We start from the raw sequence: 21,698 nt of genomic DNA on the forward strand, positions 1-21,698 counted from the left end.
GCGACCGCCGCCGCGCTGGGGCGGGGTCTGCTTTGTTAGCGCCGGGCTGGGGCTGCCGGGGTTGCAGCCGCCAGCCCCGGCAAGCCGAGACTCCGCGAAGGCTCCGGGCCTGTACCGGGGGAGCGGCGGGCGCCTCCCCGGCGGTCGAGGAACGGCTCTGACGGGGAGGGTCGGTGCCGCGAGGACTACTCGTAGGCGACTTGGTGTCCAACCAGGCGGGGCTGTGCGGCCCCGGCCCTTCCCCGCCCCGCCCGGGGTGCGCTGCCCGCTGTCGCCGGCCCGGGGCTCCCCGTGGCCGGTGCCGCCGCCGCCGCCGGGACGGGCGGAACCCGGCGCGTGCTTCGCAGGGCTCAGGCCTGCGCTGCGCGTCCGCGGCGGGACGATGCGTTTCGGTATAACGTGACTTGTGCCGGTGTTTGTCACCCCGCGGCGCCCCCGCGGTGTGGCTGCTCGCAGGGCCCGCCTCGAGGTGCAGCAGCCCCGTTACAGCGCTGCTGCAGCACTGGCAAACCCCCGCGGGCGCTGCGCAGCGCACGGGCAGGCCTTGTCAGCATGGAGACGGTGACAGTTTTCTGACAAAGGGTGTACCAGAGATCCGATTTTAATTTTTTAATTTTTTTTTTTTTATTACGCAGGTATGACACGTATCGGAGATTCAGGGAAGGCTGCCAGGGATTTATCCGCGCTATGGTTAGCAATGTGAAGAACCACAGTCAGTCCGAGTCTGCTCGCAGACTGTTCTGCTGCGGGTCAGCTGAAGGGCAGAGCGGAATCACGCTGTTGCCACCTCCTGCTCTCCTTTCCGCAAAGAAATACAGAGAAATGTCCCAACAAGCTGCCCAGCAAGGAGTGCCACTGGGCTGCACGGGAGGGCTCTGCCAGGGATGAGCAAGGAGTGTGGAACTTGATGGTTCCTTCTGCAACACTCAGGTCCTGGCACTGCATCCCAGGAAGCTTGATTTGCTAGTAAAACACCAAATCCTTCCATTTATTTCTAAAGCTATCGCTTGATGCTCAGTTGCCTTTGGAGGCACTGATTAATAGAAAATGTAATTATAGAAATGTAACCGTTTCCCAATACATACAATACAATCGTGATAGAAATCAGAGGGAACCTGGAAAAACAAGATGACTTTAATTGCCTAAACAAATACACTTAGATAAGAAAAGTCCATTTTAAACTCTTTAATCTACAAAACACTAGGTAAACACACATGCTTTTAAATGTAATCTTTGTTTCACAGTGGTGTTACTGTGGTTTACCTCTTTTGTGCAATAGCTTTGTTTTCAGTGGAAGTCCTAAGATCAAACCTGTGACTGTCTCTCTGGAGGGTGAGAGTTTTGGGATGAAAGAAGGGTAAAGCTTCTCCCCAGTTATAGACCCGAAAGGAGGAGTAAATTCTGAATTTAAATACTCTGTTTCCTGCTCAGAATGCCGGGCCTTTCACAAGGAAGTAGAAAATTCCTGTAGTTGGGAAAAAGATTTCAAGAACTGAGTATCCATCCTCAGGAAGAGGTATGAAAGAATACATAGCATTACTTGATGCACCTGCTTTGGAGGGCAGCCGCAGTGCTCTTCAATGTTTGTGAGGATACACAGTAGCATCCTATTGGAAAAGGGCAAGTGGGAGACCCTGTTCTCTGGTTGTTCCTTACCTTTTTGCTCGGGCATAGAAAGATGTTTTTGGGATGGCCTCATCTTGCTTTGAACTCCCTAGTCATTATTGCAAAGAAGGTAACTCCCACAAATAGCCAAGCTGTTGGGTGTGGGTTTCAGAAAGCTTGAAAATCAGGGTTAGTAGAGGAGGAGTTAAGCATTGCCTAGTGACAAGACAGGGCACTACAGTCTATTCTTGGAACGCTTCAGAAAAAATAGTAACTGTGTGACTATTTTACAGGTGTTGCAGCTGGCCACAGCCAACATCAGCAGGGCTACACACATTCTTAGAATTATTCCCCAGTGCTAACTTTGCACAAGCTCTGCCACTGGAGTCCAGCAGCTTGCGCAGAGCATCTTTGTGTTGCTATTATAAAAATGGGCCAGTCCTGATTTTCAGTCATAATAGAGCCATTCAACTTTACATTTGACATTATGTGTGCATGATCTTGTAAAAAGTTGCAAAAAACCTCTCCTCTGTTTAAAATTTTACTTCTGGAAACAGTTTTTACTCATTTCAAGAAAGGATTTCCAGAATGTCTGGTTGCCAGCTCAGCAAAATTCTTGCACAATCTGTAGGGGGATTTTTTAGGTCAGCATCATAGCTCCAGTTTCAGGTAGCTTAAACAAGAAAAATACTGAGCCAAAGTATAATCCGGCTTCAGGTAATTAAAATAATTGAGGCTTGTGGGGCCTTGCCAGGTCTTGTACTGCAGACATTTAGATCATTGATGATGTAGAAAGGATAAGACAGAGCTGTCTTGATGGAAAGCTTCGTATTAGCTTTTAGTCTTTCTGCAAAACTCCATGAACAGATGAACAGTGACATAAAAATGCCTATAGATATTACTTTGTACGTCTCCATAAAATTCACATACCATTAACCGAAAACTGAAACGCATCTGAAGTGAAAAAAATTCTTTCAGTATCTGGCTGAACAAATTTGTCAGTGGGTAATGAATTACGCACGCGTAAGTATTTTATACATCCGGTTGTTCATTATGTTGAAGAGTCTGAAGAAAGTTTTTAGTAGCATTTTTCAGTGGAATGCTTAACTCTCTCTGTTTTCCATCCTTACTTGAAGTCCTAGTTGTTACTAGCTTTTCTGATCAGAGGCCTCCATCTGTCTGATCTGTCTAGCCTCCATCAGCATTATCCTCAAATGCAGAAATTTGATAAAAAGCCTGGCGTTAAGAACTCCATCTCCCAAAGAGATTGTACCGAGCTCTTAAATGCGTATGTTGTACACTGCTTCCCTGCCTCTTAGGAAGACCAGTAATTTGGGGAATAAAACAGACAAGGATGCTGCTTTTCTTTCTTGCTAGAAGGAAATAAGCTGAAGGAACCTCACTACCAAATGTAACTCTGCTGTGATTGTCTAAATAAAGTGTATTTCTTTTATATCTGTGTGTAAGCAAGTAAGCCTGAAAGTAACTATGCATTTATCTGCATGCACAAGCACACTTCACATCTTTTTTCCTAAATGGAATAGCTTGCTTTTAAAAGCAAATTGCTCATAAATGAACAAAGCTGCTGAGCATGTTGAAAATACTGACTTTTTACCTGCCATCTAGACCTGGAATAAGATTATTTCTGGTTTTGTTTGGATTTTTTTTTCCGGTTCTTTTTAATGTTTTTTATTAATTAGAAAATGTAAAAGCAGATGTAAAGGGCCACAGCTGTCAGGATAGATCTTTACAGCCACAATTCTTCAGACTGCTTATTAAGCTCATTAACTTAGTAACAAGGCAGTAAAGAAATGCTGATTTGCTATTTGAAAAGATACAAATAGTTAAAGGGTTAGCCATTACTAAAGCTGTGTCTTTAGTTATGAAGCTGTTGGGAAAAAAAGACATCTGACATCTACACCTAATTAGTACAGCTGGGTTTATGAAACAAAGCTGTTTTTTACATCACCTTTGTGTGGTGACTGATACAAAAGTTTAGGTTCCGAGTGTAACTGAGATGATTATTCTGCAGTTGGCAATACCAATCTCTGCACTGGATCTTGCAGCAGTGCAAATTCTGTACAACATCAGACATCTGTCAAATTAACCAGGGCGTGATCTGAAGTTTCTCAACTACGGTGTTACTTGCCAAAGAATAGAGAAAATGAAGTCTGTTCTAAAGCCTGTCTGTACAAAGGCTGTTTTTAGATGAAAATTTTGAGCTGTGCACGCCACTGAAAAAATAACTGCTCTGGGTGCAACTGGGTGTTTGCGTTCCAACATAAGTCCTTACTTGTATCGGCCTGTTTGTGATGCCATACAGGGAACCAATTGAGCTGACTGAAAAATAACCAGTTTGAGGGGGAGGAGGGATGGCTATTCATTTCCAGCGCATTAGTTTTCAATTTCAAAAAAAGCTGCCCTTTGAATAGCTCTGAAATTTTGAGATTCCTTATCTGCGTAAGTTAGTCCAACAGTTCCGTCTGCCTGTTGACAGTCTGGTGATGTCATGTCCTCTTTCAGCAAGTGCTTGCTCTTGGTCTGCAACCCAGCAGGATAACACAAAACCCCCCAAAAGGCACAATCTGGACCAGAAAAAAACTGCTAATATACAAATCTGGAGAGGACACCTTATTTTTTGGACATGATTTCTATTTAAGACCACACCACTAACATGTACAAGTTATTTCACTAAAAGTCATATTCTGTTAGCTGTCTTAATGAAGGTAAGACTGGCTGATCCTGACTGAAAACCTTGCCAGCTGAAGCAAGGCCGTTACATGGACCGGTAAGTTTCAGTGCTTTTGGAACAATAGAACCTAACCAGAGTACACGAGTTAATCAGTTGACTTGCAGGTATGAAACTCACTTCTGAAGAGAACAGGGTAACACCATGTTGCCCTCAAGAATGAAACGAGGAGCCTAATTCTTCAATAGCCTCCCTCTGGTAACATCAGAAAGCTGAACTATATGTGAAAGTAAGACAAACAAAGGGGAACAAAAGGAGAAATAAAAATGGTACATATTTCCTACAATTTCTATGTTGTGGAAATATGAGAAGAAACAAGATTTAAACATTCATGTGAACTTTTTATAATTTCAGTTTACATTTAGATGTAAGCAAGAAAACAAAAAAATGGTACTTTTGGTGCCATGCTTTTATTTAAATGAAAGGGAAAACTACACTGTACCATGTAAGTAGCAATGACAATATTTTACAGCACAGCATTTGAAAAAAAATATGGAAGCTATGCTCCAGAGAAGTGGACAAGTAAGCACACAATCCACTGTACATTTTTAAACAGTGCCCATTATATCATAATTAAATAGCTGAATTTGGCTTTAAACAGCCAAATAATAAAAACTAACAGTCATACATTAAAAAAAAAATAAATCAGTAGCTATTATGACTGTTAGACTATGAAATTTTGCTCAAAAAACTAAGACAAGAGTTTGGCAATTCAGTTGTAGCAACAATAATAATACCCCTGATGAAAGCACCAGTGTGTTCTGAAAAGGTCAGTGATAAATACTGGCCTTTATGGAAAGCTTTCTTTCTTCACAACCCCCCCCCCCCTTCTTTTTTTAAACATGATTCCAACCAAAGATCCACTGTAATTAGAAAATCTGCAGGCTTAAAAAGGAAAAGCATATCTATATCTTTACTTTTCCTGTATTAAGTAAAACTTAATCCTGCAAGCAATGAAATTTTCAACTGCATTATTCACATTCTACTTTTAGACATTGCACAAGTGTTTAACCTGTTGACAAATGTAGATTTCATAATACATTCAGAAATATTTAAAATTACTCAAATAATTCCTGTCGTGAGTTTAAGCTCACTTTGATTAGATCGCTGCATGTGTCTTTATGGTATTGCAAATCTTCAGTTAAATCATAGTACAGATTTTAGAAATAGAAAGCCTCCCACGATAAAACTTCTTTTGAAGTTATTCACCACGTGTATCAGTTAATACCAACCTCCTGGTTTCTTGAATCACTATATATTATACACAGTTTCATATTGTTATTTCAGGATGTTCATACAATGGTATTTGTACGAACTGTCTAACAGGCAGAATGTGCAAACCCTCTTTCCCCTTTTTTAATATTATTTATATCCTATATACACAATATGTATACACTTGAAATATTAGAGTTACATATCCTGGTGATATACATGCAAACAGTAGGAATCAGCTAACCACAAACAGTTTTAAGCCACATACATATTAAACATGTATTTTAAAGTGTTTTTTCTTTTTTTTTTTTACAGTTTTAACAAATATACATAAATATAAGAACATAAATTACAGTAAAATTGACAGCATTTTTGAGAAACTGTTTATAACCCAGATGCATTGATGCCTAAGGCCTTATAATAATTTAAAAAAAGTCCTGTTCTAAACTGCTTAATGACATCTCATTCCTGTGCATCTTTTATAAGTAAATGAGTACATCATAGTGAGGCATAGTTTCTCTCAAAGCAGTTTAATGAGAGAAATACAAACATAGTTTTAGTCTCCCCATGAAACAGAATGGACTACATACTTATAGCACAATACTGTCTTATGTTTATGTTAATGTAGTCATCACAACACTGAAACAGAACAGAATCAGAAATCATTCAAGTCTTTTCCTGAGAATGAGATTCCCGCCCCACCCCCCCACCCCCCACCCCCCCCAACAAATCCTCTGGTGTACATTACCAAAATAGCCACAGATTTAGGGGAGGCTTCAAGTCTGTAGTTGTTGTTGTTTTTGTTTTTTTTCAGAACAGTGCTATGTTAAAAACAAATCGTAAAAGAAACAAACATTGAAACAGAATAGTGATCTATGAAATAATTAAACACTGTTTTGAAATAAAATGCAGCCCTTTATAAATAATACTGAAATATGCCTAGAGTTTGGTTTCGTAAATGGTCATATTAGAAATTTACTGAAATGTCATTTAGGCTTTTTTGACATATGTAATTTAAAATTGCTAAGTGTCACAAGACATCATCTGTTAGATTGTGTCAAGAAAACAATTTACTAAGACACACTGAAAATTCTTATCAGATGTCTATTCCCTAGAAAAGTGATTTAAGTCTGAGCTGGCAGATCCGAGGAAGAACAGACAGTGACCTGGATATAAAATCAATGGGATTAGATACACGACTTCTGAAACATCTGTGACTTAGTGAATTCTGTGATTCTTCTGAATATTTTTAGTGTTCTGTCACGCAAACATCAGGGATCTAGTTCTGAATGTTTCACAAGTTCCTATTCCTTCCTTGGACAAGCAGTACCTGACCATGTGCTTGTGCTCTTCATCTGGAACACTGCAAAATAACGCACATTTGCTTAAACTGTTTCAGAGGTCTACCAAATCTTTTTACTTTGCATTTCAATGGTATTATGAATGCACACATGGTCAGTCATTACATCTCAGACAGTAACTTACTGAAATAGGAACAGTTGCATCATCCAACTACACCCTGTGTTGTTAAATAACTCATTTGAAGGAAGCTTCAAGCAGTTCAAAGGTTTCTCCTTTACTGTTAAGTCTATGAGCAAATCAGTATTATTTAATTGAAAAAGAATTATAAATACTCAGGGGAACAAATCTTGGTTTTCTTACAGCACACAGTAAGGACCTTACAGAACAGACCCATTCAGCTGTTCTTCAGTGACATAAAACTTATTATTTAGTCTTTAAGTACACAAAGTTCAATGGTATTGAGAATATTAAGTAGTATTTCTTTAGTGAAAGAAAAAAATATTTCAAGACAAGCACAAATACAAACATAAGGCAACAGATGTAAAAAAAAAACCCTTAGTTTGAGTCACTAAAGAGGAACATTCAGTGCTTCAGTGTATCTAATCAAAATACAGAGCAAATATACTCTATATATTGTATTAGCACATACAGATCTCCACACAAGTCAAAACATTTCTGTAATCACTCATAATTATTCACCTAAGCGATACTCTTCTGCACTCTTAAACACTGTGTTTACATTCCAGTTGGACATGATAATAGAACTTGGTGTCCAGTTTTAAATTGTAAGAGTCTTGTTGGCAACTAGAAATCTATTTCCTATAGGCAGTAAAGATGAAGTGCAAGTTTATCATAATTGTCTGAAGCAATTTTTTTCCCCCATCTACTATGCCTTGGTGGGTAAAAGTTTCTTAGGAGTTACTGGTCTCTTTGTTTGCCACAAATGGCTGTGAATGGTAATTGCATCAACACTGGCAGACAAAGTTTTAGCAGGTATGTGGCTAAATTGCTTCCTGTCAGAGTTGTATTTATACAGTCCCTCTATCATTTTCTTTGTGATAGATTTGGGACCTATTCCCGTTAATTTATTGATTTCTTCTGTATCAGGGCAGTATGTATACAGAGATCTGAACTGGCAGCCTGAATCCCGGAACAAGATTAAGAAATTATTGGCATCGGATTTTTCCATTTCCTTTAAAAGAAAGAAAGAAAAAGATTCACAGTATGAATTTTGCAGTAGTAGTTAGAAAACATTCAAAATCATTGGACTATCATTTTGAATTTGGTTCCCACCACAGCTGAGACTTACATCTAACTGTTGACTAAAAAGCATTATTTTCAATTAGAATTCGCTATACTTCACTTACCTGAATTTTCATAAGGCAGCTATCTTTCTCAAGCAAAACCTTATCATGTAGACAATTTCAGGTGTACTTGTTTAGTTCAACCTCAAGGGCAGACATGCTAACAAATTTTTTGTAGACCAAATAAAAATTTTTTGATCCATTTCATCAAGCAGGTCTAATAGTTGCAATTTTCGCAACAGGAAATTTAGATAGGTCTACATGTGCCTGGAAAGACCCTCCAGTGCTAAAACGGGGTTTCAGTCACCCCTAAATCCATTCAAGTTTGGTCAAACCATAAAGCCAGTTGAAGTGTATTAAGCAAGGGTTCTTTATTGGCTGAAATCTTCAGATTCCTATTCCATCCAACACAACTTCTACAGGATGTGTGCCCTGAACATGTACAGCTTCTACCAAGTGACATATACTGCATCCTACAGTTAAGCATGACCTTTTTACAGTTTTCTTTCTTGGGATTTCTGGGGGTTATTATGCTCCCAGTTACTTGAACTGAAAAAGGCTGCCCTGGTTTCTCACTTATTTCCAAAAAGTAGCTGGAAAGGCAGAAGAGGCAGCATCTAGACATGAATGCAGAAAAAATTACAAAGAGAAGGGAAGAAATACTGTCATGACATTTTTTTCACAAAAGAAATTAAATCCAGATACCAAGTACCTCTGTGTTCTTTGACCTATTTAATCTGTCAAATTTGTCACCGTTGGTAAAAGGAACAGTGCTGTTACTCTCAGCGCTCAGGGCCTGTGTTATTCCTTTTGCATGGAAACACACTAGTCCCCGAGTTCTCAACCTTACAATATCTGTGCATCTTCAGAAAGCTTTATACCAGCACAAGAGAAAAGGCTGGAAGGCACCTCTTCTGTAGTACAAAGTCCTGAATTTGCCCTACTGCTTGGAAACTGGAGAAAAGCCTAGGAGGGATGTATTTCAGTTCTTTCTGTTCACGAGAGATCTGTGCTTTAGTTCTAGAGGTCCCAGCTGGAGCAGCTGTATGTCTAAGGTGGATATTTCTCATGTGAGGAAAAGCAAGTTTGTGAGCAAATTATCATATTCTACATATTGAAGTTCCCACATTAAACAAGCAGTAGCTACTAATAAACATGTCAATTAATTCAGCTTCCTGTGCTGCACATACTGTTTCTGCAGTACTAGAGAACCTTTCTGTCACACAGGCAGCAGGTCACAGAAGTTACTCCAGCCTTTCACTAAGAGCTGGCACAACCTCCAAGATTCCTTTTGATACGTGCATTTATACTTCAGTGTCTTCCTAATTTCTGACCATGGTTTGACTCGAGCATTTATGCTTTTAAAGGAAAAATACCCTTACCTCCAGTATCTTTTTCTTTTGACCTTCATTTACTTTTCCAGCCAAGCAGCAATGTGCCAGCGCATTCTGAATTATATACTTATTGGATTTAGCACTGGGTTCTTTGAAGAGCTTTGGTCCTATGGAGGAGGAATTACAAACCAGCTAAGTTAATCAATAAGCCAACAGTTACTTTAATTGCTGTGAAGCACTTCTGGTACGGATCTTTTGCATACATAAATACACAAATCCAGGAATACAACAAAATTAGGCTAGAGATCACAAATTTCACAAACAAGTAAAACGTCATTCTTTCAGCAGCTACTGAATTTACTTACAACTGTGTCTTTCGTTATTAAATCATTATTGCCAGTCTTTGTAAATATATTTTCTCTCAGAGGACCTTTTCTATGAACAACAAAACATCCTGCATTTTCTTACTAATATTTCCGTTGTCCAGGAAGGAGCAAATGCTTTCATTTTCTTCATCTACACCTCTGATTTCAAGGGTGAGAGGTATAACAATGAAGCTGATGCAGTGCTTAGAGTAATCATAGCCTGTCCTCCCTGGAATTCCGTAAGTGTTTTACCCAAAAACATGGATAAAAGATCTGGCCTGACACCTGTCAGGTTATTCTGTCTGTAAAAAGACTTGACTCATCTGGTTGAAGGAGATATTTCCTCTGTTTTGATTTCTGAAATAAATATGTACTTATATCAAGACCATTTGAAAAAACCAACATGTAAGTACCAATTCTGAATCTCAGAAAGGAACATAATACACAAGCAATTACCAATTACATTTAAGATTAAATCTCATTTTGTCTGTGCTTTGGGAACAAAAGCTGCATGAAGTCCGACAGAGTGAAGATAACAAAACATGTGAAAAAAGCCTTCTGTTCCATTCCTAGGAACGGTATTTTCCTTCATATAAAAATAAGCTCTACATAATGATCATTAAAAGATGATCTTCAGCACTATAGGTGTTCACGAGAACTCAGCAAGACTACCCAGGCAAAGTCTCACTGTCCCTCCTGTAATGTAATCTGACATGCATCTGGCACAAACTGACACAAACTGAAGTTCATTACTTAACTACAGTCTGGAAAGGCAAAGTGTTCATTCTGAAAATCAGGAAATAATTGCCTGTTATTATTTCAGCAAAAAGATGACAAGAATATTTTCAGAACAAACATTTGCCAGTACAGACAGAGCTATGCAGGCCCATCAATCAAAACTGATCTCCCTAGAAGTTTATGAAAAACACCTAATGTTATTTTACTCTGATTTACTGAAGTCATATTCAGTGGGCAAAACCAAAGCTTTTATAATCCTGATGATGCAGGATCTTTGCAACATCATGTGCTGTGTATTTGGAGAAAAGGGATGCAAATACCATTATTATTTGATTCCTAATATAATAAAGAGTTAGAAGTCAGATTTTAAAGTTTTTAATAATTAAAAAAAAAATTAAATATTTGTTTCCAATTTTTAGAATATTTAAATTCGCATCACTAAGCAGATTTTTCTTCCTGTTGCAATTTGTTTTTTGCAACTCTATTCTAAATTGAGCTTAGATTTCAACTCTTCTTGCCTTGCTAGAGAGACTACTTAAGTGCAGAGCGATCTGTGAGCCCATTTGCTATTCTGAGCCTAAGTGCAATTTATTCTGGTTATCACAACTGCTATTGAGTCAGTACTTTTAATATGGACGTAAAATTTTAACCTTGTATTGTCATTATCTATTTCAAAAGAGGTGAAAAGTAACATTTCTATGAAAGCGTCCTCAAACAAGTTTTAGGAAACCAAGTAAAGATAATTGAACACTTTTCATGCATAGAACCAGTAATGGCCAGGTACTTTTTTGAATATTGTTACCACTGACCTGTGTATTCTGTAGCAGAGGCAACTGAAGAAGTTGTAGATGCGTTTTCCCAATCTTTTTCTCCATTACGACTACCACAGCGACTTGGAGATAAGAATCCTTCCACAGACTCAGACCTAAACATTAATTTTAAAATCTATTAAAAAAAAATGTCAATGTTCAGCAGAGAAGTCTTCTAATATGAAAGGAAGGCAAACTGTATTAAGGTAGAACACAATTATTTGAATTGTAGACTATAAACCTAAATGCATAGTATTTACAGATTAAATTAACGGATAACTGCATTCATGTCCTGTATAAAGTATTTTGAGTTATACAAGAAGTTGGTGTTCAGGTGAGGTGGATGTTCATAAATTTTTGGGCTATGTATGACGGACATAAACCTAATAGATATTCTAGGCTGTGGAGTATTATTACTAAGTGGAAAATTGGATTACTTTTACATTAGCAAACAACGTTATTGCATGCAGCAAACAAACCAGTTCCTGATAGAATGATGAATGTGAAGTAAAAATACAGTTCATTTGTACTTATCATTATAGCAACTGGTAGCGAGAACTGCTGTATTTAAGACAGCAAAACAATTTCCTTCCTAATTTTTGTTTTCACAAGCAGTAACTTGTGATGCTGTAATTCCTCAGGCTGCACTCAAATGTGAATGGTTTTGAATTTAAAGGTCTAAGCAAGACTATCATGTTTTCTTAAATTATTAAAGAGATATTTAAAGCTTTTTTGATTGTGGCTACTGCAAAAAACCAGACAAATTTTCAGCTTGGAATGAAAGCTTTTCCAAGTGAGAAGAAAGGCACTACTAGCAAAGAATAAGGAAAAAAAGTGGTATTTAATAATGTCTATCTGCACCCTAACTTCCAGTAAAATCAGCAATGGAAGAAAATTCAGTTTATAATATACCCTACACCTCTTGTGATTAGCACCTGCATGAAGGAAACCTCAAAGGTATCACTGAAATTCACTCAGCGTGATCATCAGAAGACAATTCTGATGTGAGGAAAAAGGTGCAAGTATAGGTCTGGAAAGATTCTGAAAATTCTTTTGGTAACTCTGTTACTTTCAGCAATCTGTACCAAATTTTATCATATTTTAGAAGTCTCAACCACCTAAATGAAACTCAAAGCCAGGGGAAGATGTGCTGGTTCATTACAAGCACAGTACAGCACTGTACAACTAAAGCTACATAGGTTGGGGTTATCTCCTGTAAAGTCTGTATAGATAAGATACACCAAGTCTTTCTGAATAGCTAATATAGCTGTAAGAAATCCCCATCCCAATTAAAACTGCTCACTTTTAAGAGATGACAAGAGATGTTAGGATACTTGGATCATTTCATTAGTTTCTTACGTAATAACCAGAAAGTCAGTTCTCAAGACATGAAGAAAATTGAAGTCAACTGAAACCAGCTGCAGGCATGTCAGAGTTGATTAGTAATTGTAGCTGGCATGAAACATGACAAGTGATATCATAACATGTAGTAGTCCTTATCAAACCCCTATTCCTGCTTTGCCTTTCTTCCCCATTTCTTTTCTACACAAAAAATAGTATTTCTCCAAATATAATTAGGTAGTTACACAGAAACAATAATTTTCCTCTGAATTATAATAAAGATTTCAGATATAAAAATCAAACATCATCTTTTATTTTAATCCCTTTTTATTTTAAGGTGATTTTTAATGCAGAATAAATTCTGTAGTTTGGAAAAGGCTGAAGTCCTAGTGAACATTTAATACTTCCGTGTATGACTGCTAAGGGGAAAAAAATACAGGAACTTCTCCACACGTTGAGTCTTGAACACAAGGAGGTGGATTAAAGAGGCTGTGTGAATGGTGTTTTGTTTTGACCTCATTTATAGCTGCCCAACTGGTTTACTTGGTAAAATTTGGGAAACAAATTATGATGGCTTTGTTCCCTAATGCCTGACAGGGAAAACTATCAATGCCTCAAATCAGGAAAACTTACGTGTTCTTGGAGTACACAATACATACATGACCTCTTTAGAATTCATGCTAGTTTTACATAGCTGATTATCAAATTTTATTAAGTGAAATTGTTATTTTAGCTTTACCTTGGCGTCCTCTTGCCTGACTGCACACTCTCATTGTCCCCTGTATTCAGCGATGCCAATGAAAGACTAGATACTGAAAAAACATGATAAAGCTGTGAACCTGGATAAAAACAAAGTTAAGGCTCATAAACCTACGCAAGTATAGAGTCTGTTCATTAGATCTAACACCAGCATCAGAAAGTCAGTAAGAGGTTTTATATACGACACTCTTACACCCATATGTTATATACCTGCATGCATATGTGGCACACTTCATCTAAACAGTTGCTGATACCCAGCCATTTGCAGCCAACTGGGATGGTCCCAGCCTAAGTACTGATGTGAAGCATGGACAGGGGAATATTGGCACTACACAAATCAAAGAAAGCAATCAAAGCTAGGTAAGTCTTCATGAAAGAGAGCTTACAAGACTTAATTTAAAGCTTGGGATGGATTACTGGAAGGTGTTAAGGGAATACTTCACTCTGGAAGATGGACCAAGGCAGTTAGAGAAAATGCAGCAGAATAACAAAGCTATATGATGCTGTAACAAAAAGGATGACCGGGCAGTCTTCTAATTGTAAATTAGCAATACTTCTAATCATTACTGCAGTTACGTGGGATCTAAAAGAATGCTAAATTGTTCCACATGATTAGTGCTGCTATGTCAATACTATACATGTAGTAGGTCAGTGAGCAAAATAGAAAACCCCATGAAATGTAAAAGTAACTTTTTAATTTTAATTTTGTCTGTACTAAGCAGGAGTTTAAATACTCTTACCTTATAACCATTTTATTTATCAATCTCTTACCTCTCCACTTTTATTCATTCTTAGCTCTACAGGTGCAAGAAGAGATTAGTGAAGAATACATGGGTGTGTATGGAACTTGCAACACACATTGGTGCCTCCAGTGGGTTTTCATACAGTTAACCTTTTTGTTTCTTGATATATGCATGCACGTATAGCAGGTAAGTGACATTCATCTCAATTTCTGGCAAATTTTGCTTTCTAGTTTGGTCACATGCAGCTTCAATTTAGCACAAGACACTACTAAATGCATGTGCTTGTCAGTACCCAAAAACAAGCTGGTGTTTTAGCATGAACAGACTCTTTTCCCACATGAACATTTGTTACCTGGTGGACCTTTGATTGGCGTCTTAGGTGATTCAATATGATCTCTATGAATTGATTTTGGACGTGGCTTTTTTTGTTTGATTGAGAGGGAACGTGGCTTTATGACGGTATCCATTTCTTCCATAAGCTTTAACTGTTTCCTTCTCATATATTCTTGCTTAATAAATTCTCGCCGTGCTCGTTCATCCTCCTTCTTCTGACGTTCTTCTTCCGTTTTGCGTCTAAAATAATTATCAAATAAATTCAGCAGTAGAAACTTTCCAGAGTAACAGCTTTAGTTAGCCCAGTAAGGCCAACACAAGTGTCAGATTTTTGAAACTTTAGAGTTGTCAGACGTCAGTAAAAGGAACTTGCCTTTTTTTTTTTTTCCCCAATGTTCAGACAGTTTCAGCCTTTTGGGATACTGTTACCAGTAAAATCAAAACCATGTTTATTAGCATGACTACTGTAACTGAATGAGCATTGTGCATTTGTGCAGAAAGAAGCCCCAGGTGATACACTCTCCCACAGAATATGAAATGCAGGGCAGGGCAGTGCTCTGAGGAGCCTCACTCAGGCTAGCAGAGCTCATATGTTGAGCGTGAGCAACAGACTGATGCCACCTGCTGATTTTGCAGGATCAGCTGACATGTGTCTTCAGCTGGGCTCCTCAGCACATCTGACTCTAGAATTAAATATCTTGGATATTAAGATGCAATTTTTTGACACCTAAGTTACACTTCAAACTAAACCAGACATTTTTACATTCACAGTTATTGATCATTTGGATCAGAACATGTACTTTTACCTTGTCTCTTCCTTCTTATGTTCTAGTTCTGCTTCCAGCTGCTGCTTTCGAAGCAGAGTCTCTCTCTCCCTTCTCAAACGCTTCTCCAATAATGCTGCTCGTTTCATTGCCATATCATTTTCTGCCTTTTGATCATCCTAGCAGCAACAGTATTTGAAGGAAAGGACCCAAAAATATTAAGATCTCTGAATTCAGCAACTGACTTTGGCAAGCCATTAGACACTTAATTCTGTACATTGGGTTACAATATCCTAATATACTTTTGCAGTGTTTGAAGTTTATTTTAAAATATTTTTCTTAAGGTTACTAAAAAGTTTTCATAAAAGGATTCCTCCTTTCTCAAGTCAAACATGAAATTCAACACTGATATGAGAAAACTTGCTAAGTGAAATTGTCATGGTTTAACAGCCGGCAACTAAGTACCACGCAGCCCCTCCCCGGTGGGATGGGGAGGAGAATCAGAAAATGGTAAAACTCGTGGGTTGAGATAAGGACAATTTAATAGTGGAAATAAAATAAAAATAACAACAACAACAACTATAATGAAAAGGAGAGAGAAAGACAGGGAAATATATCCCTAGGGAAAAACCCCAAGTGATTTTAGTTTAGAGTCAGAACCCACACTGCATAAACTTCTGTATTCAGCTTTGGAAGACTCTATGTATACAGAGATTAAGGTAATTATCACCAAAACCCGTAACTATGAAAAAGTAATGTCTGCTGATCAAGCCAGGTGTATTGTTAGAACTGAGGAACACTTCCAGACAAGCAAGCACACCTCAGACATATGATACAAGATTCTGGGGTATTCCAAATTCAAAATCTTGATGGCTTTCAGTGTCTAGACCACTCTCCTACAACGTGCGTTACAGTTAAAAGCCTGTCTGAATATAACCCTTTAATAAGACAACAGGGAGTGCTCCCAAATACCAACTTCAAAAGGGAGTCTCCGGAGACTATGCTTCCTCAGCCAGCCATGAGAGGGTAAAAGGCTCTCTAAAGTACAACTCTGAGACAGTCAATGTTTTAAAAATGCAGGCTGCTATGTACTTCAAAACCTTATAGTTAAATCTGGGGGTGGGATGGGGAAGTGGAGGCAAAATGCGAGCATATTTAATTACGATCACCCAAGCTTATGTTAAAAATCAGCTCTTCCACAGCTATTAATGGAAAGGGATACTCTGGTATGCTCAGAACTGCAGCATGGTAGAATCTCACCACTCTTGCAATGCCAAATTAATCATCAAGTGCAAAAGATATGCTTGTACATTTAGAGTTGCAGAACCACCTGCTTTGACTTCAATGGAAAATCATCACTGAAATCCATATCTGGATTAAGAAGTTCCCTTTCAAAGGAAGCTTAATAGCAGACATACACTTCCACTAGTTCTCTTACCTTAAAAAAGAATCCACAACACACTTTCTGGTCATCCTCAAATTGTTCTCTATCACTCTCACCTTCATATTTCTCAACAGATACTTCCATTTTTTCTGGTGGCTTCAAATCCGATAGGGAAACTTCAATTAAGTTAGCTGTTTTGGGAGCTGGTGCTGGTAAAATCGGTTGGCTTAGCTGATCTTCACTTGGGGTGACACAGACAGTTTCTGTGATAGGCTGAGATAATACTTCAGAAACATTAGATTCAATAGGCTTAATCTCCTTTTCCTCTAACTTCAGTTCACACTGTTTCGGCAGGTTTGGTCCTTCTTCTTTTACCACCTCTTCTGTAGGCTTGACATCCTTCAAAAGATTTCCCCGTAACTGAGGCTCACCTGTATGTTCACCATCATCTCCAAAGCAAACAAATGATCTAGTCTGAATGGGAACCTGACTTGGAGAAAATCTCCTCAAACGAGGAAGGCTATCCACAGACCGCGGGGCAGTCAAGGTACGATTTAAAGGTGTTATTTTCAGCTCGTTTGGCCTAGGAGTCCTTTGCATTTTAACGTGAAAAGAGGCATTCTTCCTGTTGGAAGACTGTGGAAATTGATGTGTAGAGCGAGGAGATTCCTGTGAGAAAGGTGCAATGGGAGACGAAGTTCCTGTTTGCCTTGTTGAAGACTTCAAGTCCCGAATCTGCTTCTGAGGAGAAGGCTGAGGAGGAGAAATAACCCAAGTCTGTTGCTCTCTCATCTGCATCAACATCTCCTGTTGAAGGGATAGACGCTGCATTTCTTGTTGTAAAAAATGTAGGGAAGAGTTTAGCTTTTCGATAGATTTCGTGTATTCTAAGATATCTCCTTCATTAAAATTTTCTTCTGAGGGGCTTGCTAAATTCCATTGCTTTTCACCATCCATAGGAGTAGCAGTTTTTAACCATTTGCTATGAGAATTTTCAGGGTTTTCTTTTATTACTTCTGAAGTCTTACTAGTTTGTTCATCTGATTTTTGAGTTTCTTTTTCTTTCAACCGATTTCTGTCAGTGAATACCTTCTCGTCTTCAGCTCCTGCTGCTTCTTCTCGGAGAGGTGATACTCCATCACCTTTCTTTTTCACAACGTTAAGAAATGCTGTTCTTCCCATTTTCTGCCGCTGCTTTGTGAATGCAGCTTCAACTTTCTTCTTCTGTGCTTCAATAGCTCGCCTCTTTTCCTCTAGCTTCATCCTCAGGTGTACCATTTCAGAAGCCAGTAACTGGGTAGTGTCTCTCCCTTGAGGAACAGATGCTTCCTCGGGAATATGAGTCCAAGCAACCACATGAGGAATGTTCAGCTCAGAACCTTCTGGTGTGGTTTTCTGAGAACTGCTTCCACTGCTTCTACTGTCTGTGTGATTCAGCTTCCTGAATTTCTGCTCTGCAAAGCTGGTCATTTTAACCCCTGAACTTGAAGAAGCACTGCTGCCTGCCTGTGATTTAGTACTTACTGAGCTGGGACAGGGACTTAATTGATCTCTGTGACTGCTAGCTCGCATGTCATAATCCTGAAGAAATTTAGATGGTTCTTCCATGTCAGAGTCCATGCTTACAGTATAATCTCTCAAAGAAGAATCCTCATCCATTGTTTCTGGAATATCTTCTGAAGGGACATGTATTCCAGTATCTACTTCTGTATTGTCAGTCACAGGACTTAGAGTACCTTTTGTGTCTGTAATTATATCAGGGGTAGACTGATTTGGCTTAATGTTTGAATTCAAGATGCTCATTTCCTGATTGTGAAGAAAGAACCCATTTGTAATCTGGTCTGGTTGAATAACTCTGGGAGATTTTTCAGTGTCATGAATTATCTGCAAAGCCTCTTCAATGCTTGGTGGCTCAATCTGATTGCCAAAATCATCCAGAACTGACCTGTTTTGCAGAGCTCCGTTTGGAAACCTGTAGTGGCTGCTCTCATTGGCATTTTTTTGATTTGTGTTAAGAGATTGATTGGCCTTTATGTCTTTATGAGGTACCATGTCCTTTTCCTCTTCAATATCTTGATTTTCCTCTTCTCCATTTACTGGTTTGAAGGACAGATTTTTTCTAATATGTTTCGGCATGCGGTTGATGTTTAGTGTAAGGCCTTCATTGCTCACAGACCTAGTAAGTCCTCTGTTTGGAGTAGATACTGGAATGCTTTTCTCTTTGTCAAAAGAAATGTCAAATGAAACTCCATGTAATGATGACCTAATAGAGATCAGAATAAAAGAAATAACTGAGCAACTCACGATTAATAATAATCACAGAATCACATTTTGTTTTAAAATTATTTTAAGATTGTAATATTAAAGGCAGTGTTAGGTGTACTGTATTTTGCTTTGCTTTAAATATAATAAAACATACTTTTTTTATATATTTAATGAACAGATAAAAATATCATGAAAAATGCACAATAAAATAGTATATAACAACATTTTACCCAGAGATAACCAATGCTTTTTATTACTTTGGAATAAATTCTGGGCATTTAAGGAATATAAGGGTTGCCATAGTAGATCAGTAGGAAGGTGTGAAAAGAGACACAATTTAAGCTTACCAAATAACCCATCACTATAACTCTTTACCATTTTAATTTTGGTTTACACTCTGAAGTTTAAAAGTTTATGACTGGTCTAACTGAAAAACAAAACATTCACCCTGATCATTCCTACTCTCCACAAAATAATATAAGTTAAAATGCTACTGAGCTCATTAGCCATGTTACTCTTACCACTTTTAGTTGATTGTGATGAGTCAATGTGAACATATTTAATTCCAACAATTCAAATATCTCAAATATACCTCATTTCAATGTAAAAAATGAATGACTTATTTATAGAAGTTTGTTTCCTATTACCAAGTTCTTACTCCATGATACAGTTTTCTTCTTCTTTTTGTACCTTTTCAAGTTGCTTACAAGAACTCTTATTACAGGACTGTGAACATCCAAACTACAATGGAGCATTTACTACTATGTATGAACAATAAACAAACATTTTATAATTAACCTGTAAGCTAAGACTGCTTACCTTTTCTCTTTGGGCCATGTCCCTACATACCCATCTACATAAGACAGCGAAGTGGACCTTCTGATGACTCCTAAATGCAATTAAAATAGAACCCAAGGTAACCGCTTGAAAAATTATTTTAACATCACCTTCTGTTGCTTTAACAAATTAGTTTGCTTCACTACTTAGAACACTGCCATGGCAAAAAAAGTGGTTTTATACTGAGAATACAAGTAGAGCAATTAAATCAATTTCATCCTGAATATACATATTATACCCCTCATCAAAGAATTTACTAGAGTAAAATATACTACAATACACTACAAATACTTGTTGTAAGCCATATTCCACATAATCAAAACAGAAGTAAAATTAAAAAAATATACACACAATGTAAGAGGTACAAACCAAACCTTCCCATTTATACATTTCATAAATTACAGAACTCATTCATTACTTTTTCACGTAAAGCTCTCCCAGTAATTTCTCCGTAAGTAATGTTAGAATAAACATAAGCAAGATAGCAATTTACTCAGAAAACACCACCTTGTCTCACTGCGTCTTCCACCCATTTGTAAATTATTACCTGGAACAGATGAATAAGGCTGCTGGGGCGTATGCAGTTGGTGAGATGGTGTGCAAGTTGGACTTTCCAATCTGTAAAGCAAGAGACATTAACTCAGAAGTAATACATCAAAAGCCACATATCTAAAGGGCAACCAGACTTCACGTGCTGGGCCAACACAAAAACAGATTTATTTTTTGTAACAGGGAAGAAAGCGAGGTGTAATTCTCTTGAAATATTAATTTATTAACTGAAAAGAGAACACAGTTACTACCTTTAAGTGCACCTAATGCAGATAGACCAAAAACTCAAAAAGGTAGTCCTCTTACAGAAACAGCCACAGAGCAGTGTTAGTTTTGTTAACATACTTGTCTCCTGATCTATTTCATTTAAGCGGCGTTATTGAAAGGTTCTCATTTTTAGGTTTGATTTTAGCAAAAAACCCAAACAAAATGAGACAGTTCCTAGTGGCCTCAAAACTGAGAGACTGCAGCTCATATCACGTATTTTTCATGCATATCTCTTCAGTTGCTTAGTCTGAAACGTCTACTTTGTGTCTGGACAGCAATATGCACTAGAAGTGATAAAGGAGATTTTGTGATAGATGAGACTTTATAAACAAAAAATATACTTACTAATACAACAGCAATTAAGAAGATTGCCTCTGTTTCTACTTAGAGCAGATACTTTCTATTGGTTGATAGTGAAGTTCTGTAATAGACTAGCTGTGTTAATCCAGAATAGGATTAATGAAATTCAGTGTTTTGATCTTTTGATCAAGGTGCTTCTTCAGAATCAGAACAAAGACACATGCATTTGTATGTAAAACACTTCTAAAGAAGCCAGACTTCCAAATGACACTGGATTAAATCCTTTCATGTGCTGAATTTTGTTCAGAGTTCAAAAGCACGCTCATAAATTCCCTTTCTTCAATCAGTAATTTTCAAAATATTTGTTCAGTGCTTTTATAGTTTATATACAGTACGCTGTATAAATATTTCTAAATAATATTTGTGGGAAGGATATTCACATCAGTTTAAGAAAAATATTGTTGTTTTACAATCTACAACAGCATCTTTCATAAGTATATATTAAATAATTCAAAATAGGTTCTCAGAAATTCATGATTTTGTGTTAGTAGCACTACACACTAGCTACATGACATCTGTTTTAAATGGCACTTAAGATTTCCGTGAATATTTAAAAATCATAGGTACAATGTCTGTAAGTTATCTTAAAAGAAAAGCATGCTTTCAAAATTTGATCCAGCAGCCTGTGAAATTTTTCTACCACACAGAAAATCTCATTTTCCCTCAAGAAAAGACTGA

General features: G+C 37.8%; 1 protein-coding gene across 2 annotated transcripts in view; it reads right to left on the minus strand.

The window, feature by feature from the left end:
• Positions 1-4,745: 4,745 nt before the first annotated feature.
• The window catches only part of CAMSAP2 (calmodulin regulated spectrin associated protein family member 2), a 91,000-nt gene continuing 74,047 nt past the window's right edge, over positions 4,746-21,698 (minus strand). For both annotated transcript variants that reach the window (XM_005440103.4, XM_027806603.2), the window contains 9 exons: positions 20,392-20,462; positions 19,827-19,896; positions 16,797-19,005; positions 15,401-15,537; positions 14,614-14,834; positions 13,499-13,571; positions 11,419-11,534; positions 9,555-9,673; positions 4,746-8,060 (listed from right to left, as the gene is read on the minus strand). In XM_005440103.4, the coding sequence (XP_005440160.1) occupies positions 7,755-8,060; positions 9,555-9,673; positions 11,419-11,534; positions 13,499-13,571; positions 14,614-14,834; positions 15,401-15,537; positions 16,797-19,005; positions 19,827-19,896; positions 20,392-20,462 (3,322 nt within the window). In that variant the 3' untranslated portion in view covers positions 4,746-7,754. The remainder of the gene's footprint in view (positions 8,061-9,554; positions 9,674-11,418; positions 11,535-13,498; positions 13,572-14,613; positions 14,835-15,400; positions 15,538-16,796; positions 19,006-19,826; positions 19,897-20,391; positions 20,463-21,698) is intronic.

Source organism: Falco cherrug, chromosome 12 (assembly GCF_023634085.1).
Source record: "Falco cherrug isolate bFalChe1 chromosome 12, bFalChe1.pri, whole genome shotgun sequence".
Taxonomy (NCBI): domain Eukaryota; kingdom Metazoa; phylum Chordata; class Aves; order Falconiformes; family Falconidae; genus Falco; species Falco cherrug.